The 24,903-nt window shown below is 33.0% G+C and overlaps 2 protein-coding genes across 2 annotated transcripts; one reads left to right on the plus strand and one right to left on the minus strand.

The window, feature by feature from the left end:
- The first annotated feature begins 234 nt into the window (after positions 1–234).
- On the plus strand, positions 235–2,570 carry LOC110926696. The gene is made up of 2 exons (XM_022170413.2): positions 235–1,096; positions 1,235–2,570. Exons 1-2 carry the CDS (start codon positions 280–282, stop codon positions 2,380–2,382), a joined length of 1,965 nt encoding a protein of 654 aa, XP_022026105.1. The 5' UTR covers positions 235–279; the 3' UTR covers positions 2,383–2,570.
- A 6,142-nt stretch (positions 2,571–8,712) lies between these two features.
- On the minus strand, positions 8,713–14,085 carry LOC110926678. The gene is made up of 5 exons (XM_022170405.2): positions 13,848–14,085; positions 13,419–13,726; positions 12,337–12,548; positions 11,141–11,402; positions 8,713–9,140 (listed from the first exon to the last, which is right to left on the minus strand). Exons 2-5 carry the CDS (start codon positions 13,722–13,724, stop codon positions 8,817–8,819), a joined length of 1,104 nt encoding a protein of 367 aa, XP_022026097.1. The 5' UTR covers positions 13,725–13,726; positions 13,848–14,085; the 3' UTR covers positions 8,713–8,816.
- Positions 14,086–24,903: the final 10,818 nt, after the last annotated feature.

A 24,903-nucleotide genomic window follows, 5' to 3' on the forward strand; every position in this document is an offset into this window, starting at 1 on the left:
TAACTTTAGTTAAAGAACCATAAAGCTTGATTGCTCTGACTTACTATTTAACTATAATCTTTTTTTTTTTCTTGTTTTGTTCTCTGGTGGTGTGTATGAGTTGCCAAAGAATAAGCAAATGTACAAATAACAAAAGTAGATCCATTCGATTTCATGGATATATTTCCAAGAATAATATCTGCTTTTTCCTTTTCCTTGCTATAAATAAGTAACATAGGAGTACGTCTAGCATTGTATCTTTATCTTAACCACATTAATATATATATATAAAAAAAATCTATGATGAAGGTAATTGAGCACGAGCATCCATTGAAGCTCGTTGATTTGCAGGTGAATGTTGAAGATGTAGACGACAAATCTGATGATGAAGAGGAGAAGGAGGAGGATTTGGTTCCACAAGATGAGTTTTCGTGTACTTGTAAGCGGTGCGACGAAGATATCAACGGGTATTACAGGTACAACTATAAATGTATACATGATTCATGTGATTTCGCTCTTCATAAATTCTGTGCAGAGCTTCCAGAAACATTAAAACACGCAACACATCCACATCCTTTTATCCTCCGTACTATTGACGAAGATTGGACGTGCGTTAATTGTCTAAGAGGCCACAAGCCAGGTGCATGCTATGAGTGTATATGTTGTTATTGGTTGAGGAAGGATGTAAATTGTGTTGTGGAAGTAGACAAAAGGAGGATCTACCACCCTAGTCACCCACACCCACTAGTGTCTCTGTGTTACAAACCCATTTTATGTCAGTGTAATGCTTGCGGGAAGGAACACAAAGGCGTCTTCTTTCAATGTACCGCATGTCCTAACTTCGCCATACACAACGATTGTGCTTTCCTGCCAAAACGTTTGTTAATCCAACATGCTACAAACGCCGTTTTCAGCCATACCCATCCACTCATCCTTTCTTATTCTTTCCCAATAGAAGAGCAAATAGCTAAATATTTTCCTAGATGCAGAGTATGTGATGGTGCTTTTTATTCCAATAAGGATATTTGGATATACAAATGCGAGAAATGTATATACTATGCCCATCTAGATTGTGCAACATCAAGAAGAGAGTCATTCATGTCCATCCTGTCTATTGGTAATTACTACTATTTCTTTTTATATATATATAAGATTCATTCCATTTGATTGGTTATTAACAAACTTATTTATGCCACTTTTATTATCTATTTGATAGATAATGACCAATTTATTTTATTTCCAATCTTTTAATTAGGTGGAGAGCAACCCTTAAAGAATTATAAAGATGTCGACTACCCTAATCTTCTTCGTTTACCATTTCCAGATGAAACCTGTAGCATACCCAAACATTTATTTTTTAAAAAACTTGGGCCTGCTGATTATGGTAATCATGAGGTAAGCGTACAACATATGAATCATCAACATGAGTTAATTTTAGTTGACACAGCTGGAAGCATTGGGTCAACCTCCTCCTCAAAGATCATGTGTCATAACCCAATGAAAAAGATAGAATTATTATGCAACGGTTGTGTGAGACCAATCATGGAGATGCCGTTCTACAAGTGTCGGGCCAAAGAAGATGAGAACTGCAACTTTGATCTTCATGAATGGTGTACTCGGCGGCTTCCAACAAAAGTAGACAACCACCCAGGTCACCCACAACATCCCCTCCTTCTAATGACAAACATCCCCAATATGTTTAACATATTTCATTGTGGAGTTTGCCTCTTAGATTGCAATGGCTTTGCTTATGGTTGTGTCGAATGTGGATTTTACGTTGATGTTACCTGTGGGTTTATGCCTGAAAGAATCACACATGAATCTCACCCAAATCATCTTCTTTCAATAGTTAAGGAGAATCAGCCCAATGGAAGGGGGTGTCTTGTGTGTCGCTTATACGTAAATTATGATAAGTTGAGTTACAGTTGCAGCTTTTGTGATGTGAATATTCATCCGCGGTGTGCTTTGTTATTGCCTAAGAGAATTAGGCACCCTTATGACAAACATCCAATGCACATCAGCTACCTCCCGATTGAGAATCACAAGAGTGAATATTTTTGTGAAATTTGTGAGGAAGAATTGAATCCTCATAGTTGTTTCTATCATTGTGATGAGTGTAGTCAATCAGTGCATTCTGATTGTGCTCCTTTAATACTTCAGTCTGAAACAGAAACCCATTCCGAATTTAGAAGAGGTGTCTATTGGTTTTTAAATATGAAGTTTGGGAGCATTCATAAGAAGACTGATGGTCACCCACATCCGCTAACATTTGCCCAAGGGATTGAGAGTGATGGTGGATGCAGTGTGTGTGCTGAGGAATTGCAGTACAAGATGATACTTAGGTGTTCCGAGTGTGAGTTTGCAGTTCATCGCCGTTGTTTTGAAGAATTGAACAAGTCATGAAGGTGCAGTGTATGTTTCATCTTCCATGTGCTTTGAAGGCAGACAGACAGACAACCTATCTATCTTATCTACTTAATTCCCACTATCAATCAAAGTTAATAATATCTTGTACAATAAGTATTGTCGCTACTTTTTCTTGTATATCTTTTATATGTGCAATGAAAAAATACATGGCATTTGTGTGTTCATTCTTATTCTTATGATACTTTTATTCTTTCATTGTGGCTTTAATCCCACTTAGACCTTAGATAATGGGGTATGGGGCTTGGGTTGGAGCGTAGGTTGGGGGAAAACGCCCAAGTCACCACCCCGGGTGGGCTTGGGTTGGGGCGTGGCCCTTGGGGCTTGAGTTTGAAGCCGGGTGTGGGGCGGGCTTGAGATCCGATGTGGCAGCCTCCTATTCGTTGTCCACCGCCATGTCATAGGCGGATTTGAATTTTAATTTCCAACCGTTTGGCCAAGCCAAGCAGTCACCCCAACCCCCAACATCCCCTATAAATGTAACCCCAAACCCCACCTGCTACCCCATCCCAAACCGTCGCTGTCCATCGCTACCCCACCGGCTACCCCAACCATAACCCACTTGATCCCACAAACCCGCTACCCCAACCCGAAGAAGATGGCCTCTTGGACCCACGAAGAAGAATTGGCTCTCGTCACAAGCGTCGTTGACGCTATGAAAGGGCGGCAACCCGGCCAAACACGATATTGGCCGGAAGCATTCGCAAGCTACCGACATAACGTCGGGCACAACCGGCACAACCTCAATGCATGCCAACATAAATGGCGCGAGCTACGGTCCAAGCTCGATTGTTTCAAGGCCTACTACGAAGCCGTTCCGAGCGGCGAGTTAAGCCACGAGGACCGGGTGGCGGTGGCGAACATTGAGTTTCGAGGCAAGGAGCGAAAGACGTTCGACAAGCTCGCCCTTTTTTAAATTTACCTAACGCTCTAGGTTTTTTTATTTTATAATTTTTAGGAATTATGTAATTTTTAGGATTATGTAATTTTTAAAAATTTAATAAAATTTTAGGTTTTTTTTATAAATGTTGTGTGTATTTTTTAAATTTTTTGTAATTTTTTTTAATAACCTGCCAACCCAAGCGGTGCACCCACACCCCGCCATACCCCACGGACATGTCACGAGGCGGTGGAGGGGGGGGGGGGTCGAACTCCACGTGTCAACTAATGCCCCCAACCCAAGCCCCACCATACCACACGGTCTTATTGGTCATTAATAATCCCACCTCAGAATATCCCCCCCACCACCTTTCACCTATTTTTCCTACAATGGTCCTCCACTAAAAAAACTTAACGGAGTTAAGTTTTTTTTCCAATTACAAACAATATTTTTAGGGCTTTTGATCAGAACGATGATACGAGTCCATTGATGTAAAAAATTCAAGATTTTGTTACAAATTTCGATGCATCCATGACGAAAAATAAGAAAACCCTAATTAATTAACAGTTGCGTCACAAATCTGTAGGAAATAACCTACAAAGGTTAATTATTATTCTTTAGCGGATAAATATTTATATAAGCCAAAAGAAAGAATAAAAACATGATAAAATAAAAATATAAAAGAATAGACATAAGAATAACTTTTTTTTAAAGGAACACACATTTCATCAAACACTTGGTATGCATATATTCTAAGGCTAGAGGTATGGTGATGGTTCTCCAAGGGAAGATGATCCGCCACGTAGGCGCCACGTCATAGTCCTCCCAAAGATGGTTCATCCCACAAAACTAGAGGGTATGGGAGGATGATCCTACCCCACCACTATGTACAAGTACCACCAGCCTAATGTACAAATCACTAAAGCATAAGAGTTGCAACTTGATAAAAAAGGGGGCCCACCATTGGATCGTCCTGAACGTCGGATCCTCGACGTTGAAGACGGGGACGGGATGAAGACGGGGGTGGGGGACGGTTCCATACCGTGCAGCCTAAGGAGCATAAATTGAGGCAATACAAAATGTTACCGATATTCAACCAAACACATACGATACTGTACTCATTTTTTAGTTTAGCTCATTTTCGGTATCGGCACTATGCGATATGGTCCCTGTTCGAAACTAAACCTATGAAGAAGCATCTGATAAGTTAACCTAAACCCAAAACTTTACATTAGTACCTAAAACTGAAAATGATGGATGAATGTTAGTATAAATGACTAAAAATGTATGTAATATGTTGTAGCTAAACTATTGGGACGATTAAACATGTATTTAGATGGTGACAAAGTAAATTAAGATGTAAATCTAGCATGCACACAAGGTCTTTGACCAAATGCTACAAAGAAGAATTTATTACTAAATTGAACATTTTGTTATAAACTCAATATGAGGAGCCTTGTAGTTGTCAGAATAGTACAGTACTGGTATTGTAATGAATCAGAACGATAATGTCCAAAGACCTGCAGTGAGGCGCGCTGAAATCCCTCTGGTAATCTATAATATTGAAATAGTAATGAGTAAATATATTCAGATGTAACTAAATATAAAGTAAAAATACTGAATAGTAATTATTAAATTAAACATATGCTTCATTATAAATCACATTTCTTGTACTTTTCTGCTTGAGCCGTTTAATGAGTGAACTAAGCAAAACCAGTATTGACTCAGGTTTAAGCTTTATAAAAATCCGAGCTCAACTGACACGGTTTGTGTTCTTCGTGAAGAGTTGGAAGTTAAGCTCATATTCAACTCGACCCAAGTCCCTAACTTGTGACTCAGGCCAAGTTAGTTAGGTTTTATTTATTTATTTATTTTTTTTTTGAGATTTAATTATTTTATGTTATTATATATTCTATATTCTATATATATATATATATATAGGATTAGGTTCATGAGTGAACAACTTCTTGAGAGTGAACTGAGTGAACTAATCTTGAACCTTGATCATTTTTTAGATTAAAAGGGTAAGATTGACATTAGCCTAGTACTTTTAATTAAAATCCCTTTTCTCATCTCTCTCTCTCTCTCTCTCTCTCTCTCTCTCTCTCTCTCTCTCTCTCTCTCTCTCTCTCTCTCATTTTTAACTACCTAATTAAATTATGATTCTTAACATATGTGTATACAGGTCAGTATATACAAGACTTATACACTTGTGTATTATTACATCTTGTTTTCACGGGTCAGTATAAACCAGATTTATACACTGGTGTATTATTCAAGTACATAAGTGTATGCGGGTCGGTATATACCAGACGATACACCTGTGTATTATTCAACTACATAGTGTATACATGTCGATATATACCAGACTTATACACTTGTGTATTACTACATATTGTTTCCACTATACATATTTTCATCAAACATTGATCTAATACATATATGTATAGAGAATGTAATTAAATATTTTTAATTGTGTTTTAGATGGAACGATATATGATAATGTTCGTATTTTTTAAAATTATGAAATATTAAGTTAGGTAATATGTGAGAGAAAAAAAATATTGAGAATGTAATTAAATATTCTTTTAATTGGAAAGAGAAATCAGGAGAGAGAAAAAATTAATTAATTAAATGAAGATAGAAATATACAATTATACCCTTGTGTCTATTAAAATACATGTAAGTTACAAAAGATAATTACAATCTTGCCATTAAAAAAAAAATCTAGATCTACAAAATCAATGGTCAGGATAAGTTCATTTTGTTCACAAATAAATCATTGTTCACTCATGAACCGTACCCTATATATATATATATATATATATATATATATATATATAGTAAGGTTAACATACAAAAAGCCTTATCATACATCACGTAGGAGACAATGGTAACCGTTGGATCATGGGTATAATCACGCATGGGACCACATAATCACGCATGGGACTATAATCACGCACGTTCTATGATAATAACGCACGTTATATTTTTTGTCATGTATGTTAATGTAGTTTAAGCCTTAAAGTACATTATACTTTCTTTCTCTCTCTCTCTCTCTATATATATATATATATATATATATATATATATATATATATATATAGAGTAAGGTTAACATACAAAAAGCCTTATCATACATCACGTAGGAGACAATGGTAACCGTTGGATCAGGGGTATAATCACGCATGGGACCACATAATCACGCATGGGACCACATAATCACGCATGAGACTATAATCACGCACGTTCTATGATAATAACGCATGTTATATTTTTTGTCATGTATGTTAATGTAGGTTAAGCCTTGAAGTACATTATACTTTCTCTCTCTCTCTATATATATATATAGAGAGTAGGGTTCGCACGGAAAGTGTGTTTTTCCTAGAAAGTCTAGGAAGCGATCTGGTCCATCCGATTGGTGTGTTTAATGGTTGAGATTAAATCAATGGCAATCTTGTAATATTTGAGTTTAATTAATTGATTATTTTAAATGAATAGGGGCAAATTTGTCAAATGACCTTTTTTAAATCAATTAGATAACTGCAATCCCTACTTTTATGGGATTTTCCCTCTATCTCTCTCCATTATTGATTTGATTTTCTCTCTTTCTCTCTCCAATCCAACCCTAAACATAATAAAACCTGCGATCTCTACTCCCCTTTGCTGTTGGCGACGCAAAACAGGATCCAAAAGCATTCAGGTTTCGGTTCCAAGGCTTGTTGATACCCCTTTTCTTCACTAGGTATTCATATCTTGTGTTGTGATTAACGTTCTTGTAGTGCATATATGTTTTCGGTCTTAATCTGCTTGTAACTTGGCTGTGTTTTTTCTGTTTGAATTGATGATTGTAGAGAGGCATGTAAAACACAGCGTCAAGAATCTGCTTGCTGTTAAAACACAGCGTCAAGAATCTGCTTGCTGTTAAAACACAGCGTCAAGAATCTGCTTGCTGTTAAAACACAGCGTCAAGAATCTGCTTGCTGTTAAAACACAGCGTCAAGAATATGCTTGCTGTTAAAACACAGCTGTATGAATCTAAATGATAAAACACATTTGTATGAATCTGCTTGCTGTTAAAACACAGCTGTATGAATCTGAATTGCTGTTAAAACACAATTGTATGAATTTGAATGATAAAACACATTTGTATGAATCTGCTTGCTGTTAAAACACAGTTGTATGAATCTGAATGCTAAAACACAACTGTATGAATCTGCTTGCTGTTAAAACACAACTGTATGAATCTGAATGCTAAAACACAACTGTATGCATCTGCTTGCTGTTAAAACACAACTGTTTGAATCTGAATGCTAAAACACAACTGTATGAATCTGCTTGCTGTTAAAACACAGCTGTATGAATCTGAATGTTAAAACACAGTACCAAGAACATGCTGATAGATTCCAGCAAGAAAACGAAGGAATGGTTGATATTAAGTGAGATCAAAAATCGAAAACAAAAAATTCCGAAATTTATGGATAGTTAGTTATTGAAGATAATTTCCTAAAATAAAAATAGATTGTGAAATTACATAAATGCCCTTTTAGATAAAATCCTTCAATGCCACATGTCGCGTTCTTATTGCTTCCTAGACTTTCTAGGAAAAACACACTTTCCACCCAACTCCTACTCTATATATATATATATATATATAACAATTATCAATTTGTGTAAATAGTGACATTGACTTTTTTTCTTTTTAAAAATTTTTATTTATTTTTAGTTTCAGTTACACACCTTATGCTATAAATAATATCCGTTTTAACCCTATAGTTTATAATTGTTACCAACCTGCGTGAATGGTAAATTTGACTTTTTTTAAGTTTCTGTTACATGCCTTATACTATAAATAATATACGTTTTTAACCCTATGATTTTGTTTTTTTCATATAACTTTCGTTTGTTCATTTATAAAGACTAAAATATGTGGTTGTGTTAATTTTTTTTTTCTTCGCTTCAATTTTGAAATATTTATATTATTGGTAGAGTCGCTTAGATCTTTTCATCTATGATATATATTAGAGAATTAATTTAGAGTTTCTCTTTTGGTTGTTTTATCGAGTGTCGCTACCATACCGTAACGCAATGAACTGAACAGACACCGACCGAATCCCTGCCGCGTAGCGCGGGGGAATTTTGCTAGCTTTTATACAAGTAAAAAAAGGGTAATGCATGGTACCCCTAACCGCGGAGGGAATAACCCCTCCCAGGCCGCCACCCAACAAGCCTGAGCCTGGCAGTAAATACCCATGCCGAGCCGACGCCTGAGGGTACTTTGCGCGCCCCAAGAATCGAACCCGGTACCTCTTGGTAAGAGGAGGGTGTCGGTGGCCAACTGGGCTACCCCAGCTGGTTGCTTTTATACAAGTATCAAAGAAAGAGTTTAAAACAAAAGTCTATGAACATAGTATTAGACTATCAATACAAAAGAAAAATAAAAGATTACATTAAGAAAAACCAAACCAATTTACATTTCTCAAACAATCATTTGATTTACATAAATCACTAATCAATCAAATTTATCACTAATTCAATCAAATTGAGGTTTATACAATGGAGGATCATCTCCAAGCAAAAGAGACCTTAAAATAGCTTCACATACATCACTATCATACACAAGCAAATGTCCACCATCAGGAACTTCATGGTACTTTATCCATGGCAACCTTGTTGAAACATACCGTTGTAGTTCGACCGGTACAACTTTGTCTTCATAACCTTGCCATAAGTGTAGTCGAGATTGACTTTGACCAAACGGATTTTTTAAAGTCAACGGGTCAAAATCCCATTTCCCAAATGCAACGATGAAATCTTTACGGAGACTATGGAATATCGGTTCATCCTTTAGTTTGCTCTGTTGCAGTTATGAACAAAGATAAACTTTTAAAAAAAAATTTAGTTAATCTCAAAACGATTTAAGGCTGCAAACGAACCGAACAAACACGAAGAAGACATTGTTTGTGTTCGTTTGTTAAGAAATATATATGTTCACGAAATGTTCATGAACACTTACCGAACGAGATTTTATGTTCGTGTTCGTTTGTTAAGGAAATGAACGTGTCCGTGTTCGTTTGTGAATTTTAGGCAACGAACGTTGATGAACACAAACGAACACAAACAAATGTTCATGAACAGAATATATAATACACTGACACTTATTAAATACTTTATTTGTCGAAACTTCAAAGTATTTAAATAAAATATAAAAACTAAAAACACTAATAAACTATCGAACACAATTGAACATAAACGAACACGTTGTTCACGAACATAAATGAACGAAAGCGGCCTCTATTCATGTTCGTTCATTTAACTACACGAACGAAATTTCTTGTTAGTTTGTTTAATAAAGAGTAAACATAAATTTTCGTCCCTGTTGTTTGCTGATTTTAACACTTTCAGTCCAATAGTTTAAAAATTGCATGTTAATTACTGTTTTCGTCCCTGTGGTTTGTCAAAAATCACTATTTCAGTCCATTAGTTTAAAAATTGCGATTTCAGTCCCTGTGGTTTCACTTTCGTAACCATTTCAGTCCACCTCCGTTAACCCCATCCATTATTCTGTTAAGTACACGTGAATTGACCATAATGCCCTATTAATAAAAAACAAAAAGATGTCTAAATGAGTTAATTATTGTTTCCGTCCCTGTGGTTTGTCAAAAATCACTATTTCAGTCCCTGTGGTTTCACTTTCGTAACCATTTCAGTCCAGTCTCCTAACACCATGTATTTTACCGTTAAGTTTTTAATGAAATACCTAAATTACCCTTGTGTTAATTAAATTGGATTGTAGGGTTCGACCCACTCTGGCTTCAGTAGAAGTAGAAGTCTGGCACTATTTTTACATATATGGTTCCAAAATTTTAATTATGGATTTTAGATTGAGAAAATGTCTAGATAAGCATTATTTTTTAAAGTTATTATGTTAATTGATGCTGCTAGGAAGATATTAATTGGGGTGGGGTAATGGGTCGCCGGACATTAAGAGGGTGGGGTTGTGATGCCGGAGAAGATGACAGGAAACTTTTTGCCAGAAATGAGAGCAGGGATGGAGTGGGGTGGGTAACGTGGGGTTGTGTTTTAACAAGTGGGTCCTAGAATACGATCTTTTAAATTTCCATGGTTTTTTTATTTAATTAACACAAGGGTAATTTAGGTATTTCATTAAAAACTTAACAGTAAAATACATGGTATTAGGAGACTGGACTGAAATGGTTACGAAAGTGAAACCACAGGGACTGAAATAGTGATTTTTGACAAACCACGAGGACGGAAAAGTAATTAACTCATTTAGATATCTTTTTGTTTTTTATTAATAAGGGCATTATGGTCAATTCACGTGTACTTAACAGAATAAATGGATGGGGTTAACAGAGGTGGACTGAAATGGTTACGAAAGTGAAACCACAGGGACTGAAATCGCAATTTTTAAACTATTGGACTGAAATAGTGATTTTTGACAAACCACAGGGACGAAAACAGTAATTAACTCTTGCATTTATCATCCATTAGTTTGCTGTTTGCTGATTTTAACAGTTTCAGTCCACACTAGTGTTAAATTTTAACAGTTTTCAGTGACTGAAACTGTTAAAATCAACAAACTAATGGACTGAAACTGTTAAAATCAGCAAACTAATGGATGATAAATGCAACTTTCAAACTATTGGACTGAAAGTGTTAAAATCAGCAAACCACAGGGACGAAAATTGAGGTTTACTCTTTAATAAATGAACGAACACAAACACAAACACAAACAAACTTCCCGCCGAACGGTTCACAAACTGTTTGCTGAACGTTTGTTCGTTTGCAGCCCTAGATTTAATTATGCGTTTTAAAGATAAGTCAAAAGGTTACCTTACTAAGCAACTGATATCCAGGAGTGTTTTTCAGGACTTCCAAATCTTTAGTACTAAAGAATTTCGGGTTTCTATCAAGAACAGAAGATGAAGGGAACATTTTCTGAGTCATCCACCAGTGTAGCAACCCCGGGGTGTGGCGGGCAATCCAGACCGCCCACCTGGAAAGATTTTTCCGGTAATCATCTTGTATGAGATCATGAGGAAGTGATGGCCATCTGTAGTTAATGAATGGAACTACTAGAGCAACTCCTGCTAGCCTGCATAAAAATAATTAGATGTGTCAAATATGGTTACCAAAATAATTAGATGTGTGAAAATAAGCGGGTCAGGCGCATAATGGGTCAAACGTACAAATTTGATACAGATAGAAATGGGTCAGAACGACCTGACTCGAAACACTTCTTACCCGAAAGTTTTTTTTTTTTTCCATCGTAAATGTGTCAAATATGGTTATCAAATTTTACATTGTTTTGTTATTATTCAAATAATCTCTCTCTTTTTTTTTTTTTTTTTTTTTTGCATATGATGATTTAAGATGTTTTATGCATAAAAGTTGGGGAAAATCACCAATTTGTAACCAAGTTTCATAACGGTTCCATTTATGTCACTCAAGTTTCGTATAGTTCCATTGTTCGGAATTCTTTTATAGCCGGTTATATTTAATGATCAAAATGAAATAACCATGAAACTTGGTTAGTATTTAATGATTTTTCCCCTTCTTTAACCTAAAGTAACCCCTTTCTAGTAATTTCTTTTCTTAAAAAGTTCGGTGAATATTGTTAAATTTTTTATAACAAATTAACAGTAGGACAATATGAAACTCGAGTGACCTAAATGGAAAAATGACTCAAACTTGGTTACTATGTAACGGCTTATACCCCATAAAAGTAGAGTTCGGGTGATTTTTGACCCGTTTGACCTATTGGACCCATTTTACCTTTTTCTATAAATTCCGAATCGAACCCATTTATAAGTAAAAATTTTGGAAAAGGATGGTGAATAGTAACCAATTTTTATAACTAATTCCCTTTAGGTCTCTCTCTTTTTACCCGTTTGACTGTGTTAGACCCATTTTACCTTTCTCTATATAACAATCCGAATTGACCCGTTTGAAACTAAACGGGCCGAAACCGACACCATTAACCAATAGCAATAAGTAATGAAAAAAGAAATTATGTTTATACTTTATACCTGTGGGGTATGTCCTTGACGCAACTCCATGTGGGATATGATCCAACTGACACACCAATGATATAGAATTTAGATCCAAGCTGCAACTGGTCTGCAAGTTCTTGAATATCACTTGCTTCACTCTTCAGCGACCGTTTCGGAAACGGGTCACTTTCTCCATACCCAGCTCTATCAAATTGCACAAGGTATATCCCCAATTCATCCATTAATTTCTACAATTCACAAACAATACAACATCAATTATTATATCCAATATATTTAAGATCTGAGTACAGAATTCAATTATTGAACTTGAAACCTAAATGGGTATGATTTTTTTATGCAAGAATTCAATTCTTGAACTTAAAAACTTTAATGGGTATGATTTCTTTTATGCAAGATTTCAATTCTTGAACTTAAAACCTTAATGGGTATGAATCTTTAAGCAAGATTTCAATTCTTGAACTTAAAACCTAAATGGTTTTGACTTTTTTTATGCAAAAAAATCAATTCTTAAACACAAAACCTTAATGGGTTTGACTTTTTTTATGTAAAAAATCAATTCTTAAACTTAAACCTTAATGGGTATGAATCTTTAAGCAAAAAAAATCAATTCTTGAACTTAAAACCTTAATGGGTATGAATCTTTAAGCAAGATTTCAATTCTTGAACTTAAAACCTAAATGGTTTTGACTTTTTTATGCAAAAAATTCAATTCTTAAACACAAAACCTTAATGGGTTTGACTTTTTTTTATGTAAAAATTCAATTCTTAAACTTAAACCTTAATGGGTATGAATCTTTAAGCAAAAAAAATCAATTCTTGAACTTAAAACCTAAATGGGTATGAATCTTTATGCAAAAAAAAAAAAAAAAAAAAAAAAATCAATTCTTGAACATAAAACCTAAATGGGTATGAATCTTTATGCAAAAAAATCAATTCTTGAACATAAAACCTAAATGGGTATGAATCTTTATGCAAAAAAGTCAATTCTTGAACATAAAACCTAAATGGGTAATGAACCTTTATGCAAAAAAAATCAATTCTTGAACATAAAACCTAAACGGGTATGAATCTTTATGCAAGAAACACTATATATATACCTGAGAAGCCATAAAGTTCATTTCTTTATTGCTAGCAAACCCATGAACAATAATGATTCTGTAATTTGATTGGTCCTTGGGGACTCCTCTTTCTTTGTAAGCTAAATACCTTCCATCACTAAGTTTAATTCTACCTGAAGCTGATGATACTGATGATGATGATTTGGGCTCAACATCATCTGATGCAGATGTTGAATCATCACACTCTGAAGGTGGTGCAGGTCTTGTTGGTTGATCACTTATCCTCAAACAACAACTCATTCCAAGACAACCCATCATCATTCCCATAACCCTTTTCAATACCATTTCTATAAAAAAAAAAAAAAAGATTGAAACTTTATAATACCCAGATGTCAAAATCAACTAAAATAAATAATTGAAAGAGTAAATTTCAAGAAAGTGTACAAGAATTGTGGTTTTAGGGTTTACCTCAAGAAAGAAAAAGAATCTTGAATGGGATTGTGCTTTTTGGAATGAGGTCACCAGTTTGTCAATCAAATTTGGTTAATTTACACACTCAGTTTGACACAAAACTAAAGGAATAAAACACATAGATAGATAGATAGATACAGGATATAAATATGTGTGTGTAATTATGTTTAAGGTGCTGATGTTGTTGTCATGTACTCATGTTTCAGTTTTTGTTGTTTCTTTTTTGCCTAGGTTAGGTAATATTGAAAATGGTCAACAGCCAGCAAATGCTAGCATATATTGTTGGCATATTCTTTTTGGAGAATTTTGGATATTGAATATTCAAAATTATCAAACTATGATTGCTTTTAGATATAAAAAATATTTTTAATAGGGTATCAATTATTCATGTGATTTAGATTCTTAAATAATTGGATTTTGGTTGTTAATTTAGTCTAATTTATTGTATAAACACTTGTTTGGATTTACCTGTTCAACTTGCTTAATAATTTGATTGTATTTGGGCAATATTAAAAGTAGATATGTCGACCTACTAGTCCGTTTAAATAAAAATAAAAGGCAATATATAAGTTCAACTGGTCATCTTTAAAATGTTTTAACTTTCACGACTTGTTTATAACTTGTTAACTCATTTGAGGTGTTTAAGTAATTAGGTTATATAGGTCGTGTTTGAGTTGTGTAATTTTAATTGTGTTCGAATTGGATGGATTAATTTGAAATTTATATACATGTTTGTATGTGTGTGAGGTGTATTTGAGTTTAACTCTTTATCCACTTTAGCCCCTGCCAATCCACACAATTACCACATCAAGTTTCTGACATACACAAATAAACTCTTATTATTATTATTATTATTATTATTATTATTATTATTATTATTATTATTATTTTCTAATAATAGCACATAGATGTAGCCCCTACAATTAGATTACTTGTACATCATATTGTGAAAGTCCAAACATTATTTTAAATTCATTAATTGTCACTTGAAGGATTGGATGAGATAGAAAGATTTATATACGTCTCTACGTAAAACTATTTAACGATTGCCTTATGAACTGTACAACCTCTTTTTTATGGACCGGACCACGCACCATATTTCCCTTCTCCTCCTATCATAGAGATGACCAACCTCTCCTATGAACGGTTCTTGTACACAATTGTAGCCCATCTCTCTTCTCGCCGTGTATGCAGTGTTCGTACCATTCACTCCCTCTCTCTTCCACCTAAGGTCCATTGAGGTGCACAATCTTGCGTTGTTGATGCTCTTAACAAGATTGTTTTGCAACGAGATTCAAATACATGTGGATGTACAAATGACAATTTACGAAGAATGTTTTAAACATAACTCATAAAACACTATGGATAAATTTGTCATGAGATTTGAATATCATTTGTTGTTTTTTTGGTTTTTGAATTTTAAAGGTTTGAATTTTGTTTTTTGCTTATCAAGCATCGGTTTTATTACAATACTAACTACCAAATAAAATATATATTCACTTTTCACTTGAACAACATATTAACATCATTTATAAATTGATTAAAGTATGATTGTAAAACTATATGTAATATGAAAGGTTAAAGTATGATTGTAAAACTATATGTAATATGAAAATAAAAACTAAAAGATAGTAGTAAACTCAAAGCTTCCAAAGAAAAGAGAAACAAATGGCATATATTCTGCAATGAATTATCAACAACTTTCTCTGATAATTATGGGCAATAACATGCTTGGCACATTCATATTTTTACATCACAACAAATAGAACTAATTTTATAAGTTAAGAAAATTAAATTTTATATATATATATATATATATATATATATATAGGGGGCTGCTAGAATCACCCCGAGTTGTAAGAACCGCGAGAACCACACCATCCGGGTCGCCGTTTACCATGATTTTTTTTTACAACTAGATGTGTATATTATAAACACATCCGTAAAAAAAAAATTTAAAGCCCCCCCCCCCCCCCCCGAGGGGGTAGTTTTTTACACCTCGGGGGGGGGGGGGGGGCGTTTAAATTTTTTTTTTTACGGATGTGTTTATAATATACACATCTAGTTGTAAAAAAAAATCATGGTAAACGGCGACCCGGATGGTGTGGTTCTCGCGGTTCTTACAACTCGGGGTGGTTTTCATTCTAGCGGCTCCCTATATATATATACTCTATATATTTACAGAACTTACAGAACTCTTTATAGCCTATCATTTTATTTGATTTATTTTTTCTTTTATTTTTTAGTAAAGGGTAAAACAGTAAATATGAATATCCCAAATTATCATGTATTTTTAAATCTCCTTATTTTTCTCAATTTCAAACGTACTATAACAAATTATCAATAGTTTATTTTGAAAAGTCATTTTAATCAAATCTTTCATTTTTTTATTAAATCATTTAATGGAAAATGTAAATCATGGGGAATAATGTTTGATCTTACGTATACTTTTTTTTTTTTTTTTTTTTGCAATAAGAACTTTTCATTTCATATGCTTTTTTATATGTGAAGGCTACTGTCATCATAAATTTAGTTCGAATATTTACATCTATATATATCACCAGTTTGCATGAATGTAATTTGCATTTTACATATGATCCATCCGATTAATTATATGTAATTCTTTATTTTTAACATGTATAATTGACCAAATTATATATGTGCAAGTGTCCTATATAATTACAGTATATTAACACATATGTAAATCTTCAAATTGATCATAAATATCTTCAAAGCCTAACATCTATTTACATACATGAAAATCTTTATAGCGATCATATTTTTTAGGTTAACCATCTATTTACATAAGACTTCATATAAATCCTCCATTTTTCAAAGTGAGTGTTGATTTACATATATAATCTCCGTACCAATTATCAACTTTTTAAACTAATCGTATATTTAAATACACGTAAATCTTCAGGTTGGTCGTCTATTACATATATGTAAATTGTTACATGTATATACGTACATCTTCAAATTGGTCGTCTATTACATATATGTAAATTAACTGCTTACATATATGTAAATGTTCCACGTATCTATAAATGAACTATTTACACATATCTAACCAAACTATTACATGAAATTCTAAATAAAACTTCAAAATTAATAGGCAAAATAAAATAAAATTCTAAATAAAACTTCAAAAATAATATTTATAACTTACTTGATCTGTATGCACTAGATCCACCCAATTAATTACTTTAATGAAAGAAACAAAATGGATTGAAAACTTTTTTGAAACTGTGGTACCAGAATGAGAATGAAAATGAAAATCAAAATCAAAACTAATTGGAACACCACAATTCATTTTTGAAAAATGAAAAATCAAAACTAAAATATTCTAGACTTTCTTATCAACCAGGCTTTCATTTGGAAATTGCAATTTTAATCTATGAATAATTCTGCCACCGAAGATAAAATTTAGATACACTATGAAAATAATATATGTTGTAGTCACAGAATTAATATGTGTGTTTTTCGATCCTATTTTTTTAATCGGTCTTAAAAAAGTTTTTTTTTATGAAATGTAATTAATGGGTGATAGAGAGTAAAACATGGAGAAATATTAGGAAATGACTTTATGGATCTTCCAAATATACCCTTTTTAATTTATTAAAATGTGTCTCAAAATTCTATTTATTACAATAATGACATTATAATTTTGATCCATTGATCAAATGATCTAACGTTTGTAATTAGTTCTGAAAGTTCTGCAAAAAAATAGAGTTCTGAAATGATCTTGACTCTATATATATATATATATATATATATATATATATATATATATATATATATATATATTTAGGGTTGAGTTCAATGCAGAACTCATATTTTGTGCAGAACTGTTAAGAACTATTTAGAGCCATTGATCTTTTTATCAATGGTTGAAAATATACTAGGATAGAATTGTAATTAAAAGCATAATTGAGGTGGAGTTTTAGATGTTACAAGGATATAGTCGTAATCAAACATTAAGTAAATTTGAAAAATCTAGAATCTATCCCTTTTTTTTCTCCAACTTAGGTGTATTCAAACAAAAGTAAATGCGTAAAGAAATTAAAAAAAAATATGAATACAATTAATTATAATAATCCCTAATAGACCACTTACATTACGTATTTTAACAAATACCAATTCCGTATATTTGTAGTTCTGTCACCGTTGAATACCTTTACATATGTGTGATTTGAAAATAAAATAACTTGATGAATCACATTTTTTTTTTGAACGGCACTTGGTGAATTACATATATGTAAAATGTGCTAAATACACATATATGTTAGTAAAACTCACAAACACTATTTCCTAATTACATATATGTATTTAAAGTGTATTGTTCATAAATGTAACTTAAAAATACTCAGCAATATAAATTTGAATCATTTACACATATGTACATATATGTTTACACATATCTATAATATTAAATTTTATCCATGTGTAATATATAATAATTTATGTAAAATTAGATGTTTATATATGTGTATTATATTTGAGAATAAAAGGGCTTAGTGAATTACATATATGTAAACAATCAAAACATGAACAATTGAGAACTTACATGTATCCATTTTAAAAGAACTTAGTGAATTACATATATGTAAATAATTAAATTAAAACATTAACAATTGAGAACTTACATGTATCCATTTTATTAAAATGTGTTAAACTACAATATGTAAGTTAAACTCACGAACACTATTTCCTAATTACATATATGCATTATATGTGTATTATTCTAAGTTACACATATGAACATAAATTTAACAATCAACTATTCATAATAATAATAATAATACATACCTCTTTATTATTACAGGCAAATATGGATATGCATCTATTCTATACCTTATAATAAAACAAAACCATGTGAAGCCACTTGGCATTTGCTTAAACATGTTATTGCCACATGACATCTTATTGTTTCTCTGATTCTTCCTTTGAGCGGCAATTGAAAACCATCTTCTCTTCTTTACATTCACAAAACATCCCTCTTCCACTTCAATCAAATCAATATTTCCAAAATTATGAAATTCTTTCCATTCTCAATTTATTTTCAAATTGAAACCTCTATTGTTATGCAATCATCACCAATCCTTTTCACTCTAAATTTGTTTTTTCAAATCACAAATCTTGAGCCGATGGTGGTGGAAGTGGTGGTTGAACACAAACCAGCGGTGGTGATAGGATTTCCTTAGTTGTCAGCGGTGGCGGTGGTTCTAAGGCAATGGTTGTAGTTATTGGTGGTTTCTAAATCATCAGATTTGTCTCCCGGTGGCTAGGTTTCTGCCATGAATCACTCCTTCTACTTCTAAAAATCTGCTCCAGCTTTTTTATCCCTTTCGTTCACACTTCGTCACGTCTATTTCGAATTTAGGGTTTTCAGACATTTTTTTTTAATAGGCTTTCTATTCAGGTGCGTTTGGATTACGTGCATTACAATTTCGATGTTACAATTGGGTTTTTTCGATTGGGGATTTAATGATTTTAGGGTTTTAACAGGTTTAATGGACACATTTATGTTTGTTTGTGAATTTCATACTAGGGTTTTAACAGGTTTAATCAGTAAACTACTTATTGCCGATTAATCTCAACATTTACAACACTGGCTATAATTTAAGTTACCGGATCTCTATTTTAATTTAAAAAGGGAAGATAATAGTGTGATCGTTTTGATGTACTTTATAGTCGATTTCAGAACCATGAGTTTAAATTTACTTCGGTTATGTGTGATGTAGCCAGATAAAGCTTAGGCTGGAATATCTTTATTAGGGGTGACTGTTGAAGTATGCAGTTCCGAGGGGTTTCTTGCATCTTACTCTGTTTGGTTTCAGGAGTTGATTAAACATCTTCAAGTATTTAGATTTTGTTTCGCTTTTATAGTTTGCTTAACATTCGTGTGTATAGTGCATGTAATGCCAAGGGTGGGAGGTTAGTAAACTTCACCAACTATTTTGGAATTTCGAAGATTACCAGTTTCGGATCTAACGCAAATTTTAATCTTGCATGTAAAAGTTTGGTGTTTTAAGGGGAATTTGATTATTATTTGATAATAAAAATAATATTGTTCATACTTTATAAGTTATAACTCTATGATGAATTAATAGTTGATTATATATGTGTTTTCTGTTAAATGTTTGTTTTGTTAATTGTTAATTGCACTCATATGCAACTGATAGAAATGTTTTTACTGAGTAATTGAATCGGTGTAACGGATATTAATATTGTTTTTATATAATAGGTTGTTATTCTGTTGTGAAGTTGGAAACAATGGCTACTGTTGTTGCGAAAACGAGTCATGTGTCGCTGGTTATGACAGTTCAAGAGAAGGGGAGTAGGAATAAGCGAAAATTTAGAGCTGATCCATCGCCGCCAATCGGTTCGCAGAAAATGGTTTCGACTTCGCAGGCGGAATGCTTTAGTTATGAGTTTTCTGCTGAGAAGTTCGAGTGTCATGGGCAGGATAACGCGTGTGATATGTGTAGGTTTGGTCTTGAAAATACGGATTCTGTAAAACTGGATTTAGGGTTGTCTTGTGCGGACTTTGGGGCTAATCGGAATAGAGTTGAGTTGGATGCAAATGACGGGTTTCATGACGCTGATTGGAGTGAACTTACGGAATCCGAGCTGGAAGAGCTTGTGTTAGTTAACTTGGACACGATGTTCAAGAGCGCGGTTAAGAAAATTGTGTCATGTAGTTATACGGAAGAAGTTGCGATAAAGGGTATTGGAATGAATATGTTGCAAGAATGGCAGCCAGTTTAGAAGAAGCACCCAAAGTTGCATAATCAATTGTAGTCTGCAAGAAAAATTATAGAAAAAATCAGTAAAAAAGGTACCAAATATACGCTTTTAAATAGGTTTGAAGCTTGAAAAATGATTCACCGGAATACCAATAAATTAGAACTTTTAGCAACGGAGGAGTTTTTTTGTTTATGCCTGAATCAATTATCATTTTACGAAGCTCCTCATATGCTGTAAACTGAATGGCACGATGAGAGACCTGCAGGAGATACAAAAGCAGATCAAATACACATATATATGTAGGGGAGGGATCATGTGAAGAAGGACAGGTGTGTAATAGGAACTTTGATTAAGGTGGCTTTAAGGTGTTGTAAGGAAGATAAGGTTGCAAGACCAACCATGAGCCATATGCTGCTACATCTAAAATAAGATGATTAATAAGATAAATTTTTTAGTTATGTTTTTTTAGCTAGACTTAGCCATAAAAACGAAGCACTAAAATTAGCGATCTACTTAATATCTGCTACAGCAAGAAATATTCACTGTTGCTTGTAATACCGTTAAATTCTATACCTTATTTGTTAATGCATTGCCATCGGATGTCGGACAGAAACTGCAGTTAGGCTATTAAGCGAAGTTAGGACTTACTAATGGATCAAGTTTATGGATTGTGCCTACACCAAATATGTCATTCAACTTCTAAACAATTTTTACGAAAGATAGCTGTTACAGTTCGTGTTCCACAAAAAAAAAAAAAAAAAAAAAAAAAAAAAAAAAAAAAAAAAAAAAAAGAGAGAGAGATATTCCAATTTAGGAGAAATGCTTATGTACTTCAACCACAGGAGTATGATATGAGTGGCTTTTTCCATGAGTGTATTTTCATTAAAATGATCCATGTCACATGATTGATTAAAAGAGGTGATTTTTTAGGGGTGTTAAACGGGTCATGTTCGCGGGTTCAACCCGATCCAAACCCGAAAATTTTACATAAACCCGAACCCGACCAGAACCCGAAAATCATATCATACATAAGTATAACATTAAAGTTATTAAGAAACTGACCATAGGGACCCATGAATTCTGTAGTATCAAAAGAAGATGAAAATAACCCAGATACCATCTTATATCAGGGAATTACAGACCTATTTAGAATGTAAAACTTGTTGGTTCAGGCCCAGCAATACACACACAAACTCACACTCACGATTTGTGTTAATGTGCAGGAAATAAAATGAAGAAGATAGGCTACTGTTACGAATAGAAAGAGCTACTATATTCAACAAACAAATGGCTATAAATAGCCTTACAAATACACATACGTGGTAACAAAAAGACCGAAAAAAACTAAATCTATCCTAAAGAACCGGACAAACTATTGACCCAATCTTTTACCCCACGTGGAGCATGCATTCACAAAAACTCGGTCAATATTGAACACTTCTTCTACTGCAAGTTACGACTCAAATCTGACCCGTATTTAAAACCCACGGTTTGTGAACCCATGACCCGATAAGGTACGTGACTCGTGTGACACGTAAACAACTCGTAATCAAGATTATACCCAACAAAACTATGTCTATACTTGTAATATTTCTAAAACCACATGAATGAGAGATAAGCTTTATTAGTCCAGTTCACAAATTTCAACTAAAGAATGTTTTTTGAGTGTGCTTTTGCTGTTTCCCAAATGTGTATTTTATTATTTTATATATTGTGTTCTAATATTTACGAAGTTTCCGATTTCAATTATAGCAATGTTGTTATAAAATAAACTGGGTATTATATATAAGCAATGGGTGAACACCCATATTAAATGAAACTGCCAATGATCTCTAGATTTAGTGGTGGAGGGCTTGTATTTCTCTTGAGAGATGCAGGTTCGACTCCCACTTGGTGCAGAGTGAGGCATTTTTTTTAAAAGAATTTTTTTTACGAATGTGTTTATAATACATGCATCTACGTTTTTGAAAAAAAAATTGGTCCACCTCGCCCCGGATCAAGTAGTTCTCGCGGTTCTTACAACTCGAGGTGGTTCTCATTCTAGCGGCCCCCTATATATATGTGTGTATATATATATATATATATATATATGTATATATATATATATAGGGGAAGGTTCATTTGAAAAGAAAATTCTATTAAGAATAAAAAGAACAAAAGGGTACAATTGTAAAACACTAAATAGTTTTTTTTTCTCATCTCATTTATTATTATGTTTGACTAATTAATTAGTCATTAAGACTATTATCCTCCACACTAAAAAATTTTGCCTACACACATCAAAAGTTATCCTACACATTTCGAAATTTATCCTACACATATTGAAATTATCCTACACAACTCGTAATTTATCCTACACGCCTCGTATTTATCCTACACTATAAATGAATTTTTATTTTTATTTTTTGAGAAAAATATATATCTTAAAAATAAGTTACAAATTTAATATAGTTAGTTATTAAATATGAAACTGCCAATTAATGATGTATGTGAGTTTACCAATATACCCTTATAGTTACATTAAGTACAAATATTAAATGAAGTCTAATGAAGCATTTCTATTGGTTGAAATTTCTTCTTTTTTCTTCTTACAAAGAATTTCTTCTAATTTGAACTCTCCACTATATATATATATATATACGGGAAAGTTTAAATGAGAATGCTAAATATTGTGAGAACCGTAAGAACGAATGGCAAAACCGTGAGAACTTGATCAAAATCAATTCAAATCCAAATTTTTTTTACACTTATCATTATTATTCGAATACAATGTTAGGAATTTCATTTTACACGTTAAAATTTACGTGAATTCGTAAATAAAGAAAATTTACACATGTGTAAGTTTGCCATTTACACATGTGTAAATTTGTTATATTTACACATGTGTAAAAAATCTAATAAGAGTGATTTTGAGAGGAGAAATGAATTATTTGATGTTGTAATTTTTTTTTGAGGTTGTATCTTAATTAAAAGGAGGTTCGTATTAAAAAAAATGGTTTTGATTGGTTTTTTCATTTGTTCTCACGGTTCTCGTAATATTTAACGTTCTCAAGATAACCTTCCCCTATATATATAGTGAAAGTTTAAAATACAATATCCCTTAACGTACAATATGAAATTACGCACGTTATAAAACTCAAAACTCTAATCACGAATGTTGAAAACCAAAATCACGCATGGTGAAAAAATCATAACCATACGTGATTATGTTTTTTCAACAGGCGTGATTAGTGTTTTGGGTTTTATAAGTAAATCACGAGTTGAAAAATCATAACCATACATATCGTACGTTAAGGAATATTAACCACCCCCTCCCCCTATATAATTATTTATTTATTACAGAGTACTACGTTGAACAATTATAATACTTTGTTTTAAGATCACACGCATCTTAAGGTGCAAAACAACCAATGTGGATGTGGTGCTAGTGGCGAAGTTTGAACGAAAACTCAGTAGGGTCAGACTCTCAAATTCCAAATTCGTGGGCCTGAACTCTTAAAAATCCAATATTTTACACTACAAAATTCTTTTCCTAGAAATTTTCGGTAAAATTAACACTACGAACGAAAAATCGATAGGGGCCAGGCACCTCGGCCCCAATAAAATTTTGCCCATGCGTGGCCCCCCACATGCGAGCAAGCCACGATCACCCACATTACACGAGTTCATTCGTGACTGTTTTCAGCTTAGGGGCTGTTTGGTAGCCTCATAATGACCATTTAGATGCTACCTCTTAATGGTTTAAAACCTCTGGATGAATAAGAGGTAACCTCTGAATGGTAAATCATCACAAGTCTGAATGGTTAAGAGGTAACCTCTGAATGGTAAATCATCACATGTCACATTCTTCTACCTTCTCATTGGTAAAATTCTTAATGGTTTCATTAAGAGGTAGCCTCTTAATGACCATTCAGAGGCTACCAAACAGCCCCTTAGTCCTTTCAGTTTATTTTTTCTTCCCTTTTTTGTTTTTCTTTATTTTTATCATCATTTTCCTATTTATTATAGAATTTTATTTATGTTCATTTAGAAAAATACTTGTAAGAAGTTTGAATATGTTTATAAGAATTTGAATAAGTTCAAAAAAAATGTATATGTATTTGTGAAATTTGTAAATTTAAAAAAAATCATAAACTTTAAAAAGTTATCGATTATAAATTTATAGCCATTTTATGAATTTTAAACGGTCAAGTTTAAACATAGACTCGTATTGAATCAAATTCTAATTCGCATTCTTGAAATTGAAACGAATTCTTCATAATCGAATCGAATTTCGGATTTTTTGAATTCGAAACGAATTCCG

The sequence above is a fragment of the Helianthus annuus genome, chromosome 2 (genome assembly GCF_002127325.2).
Source record: "Helianthus annuus cultivar XRQ/B chromosome 2, HanXRQr2.0-SUNRISE, whole genome shotgun sequence".
NCBI classification, from domain to species: Eukaryota; Viridiplantae; Streptophyta; class Magnoliopsida; order Asterales; family Asteraceae; genus Helianthus; species Helianthus annuus.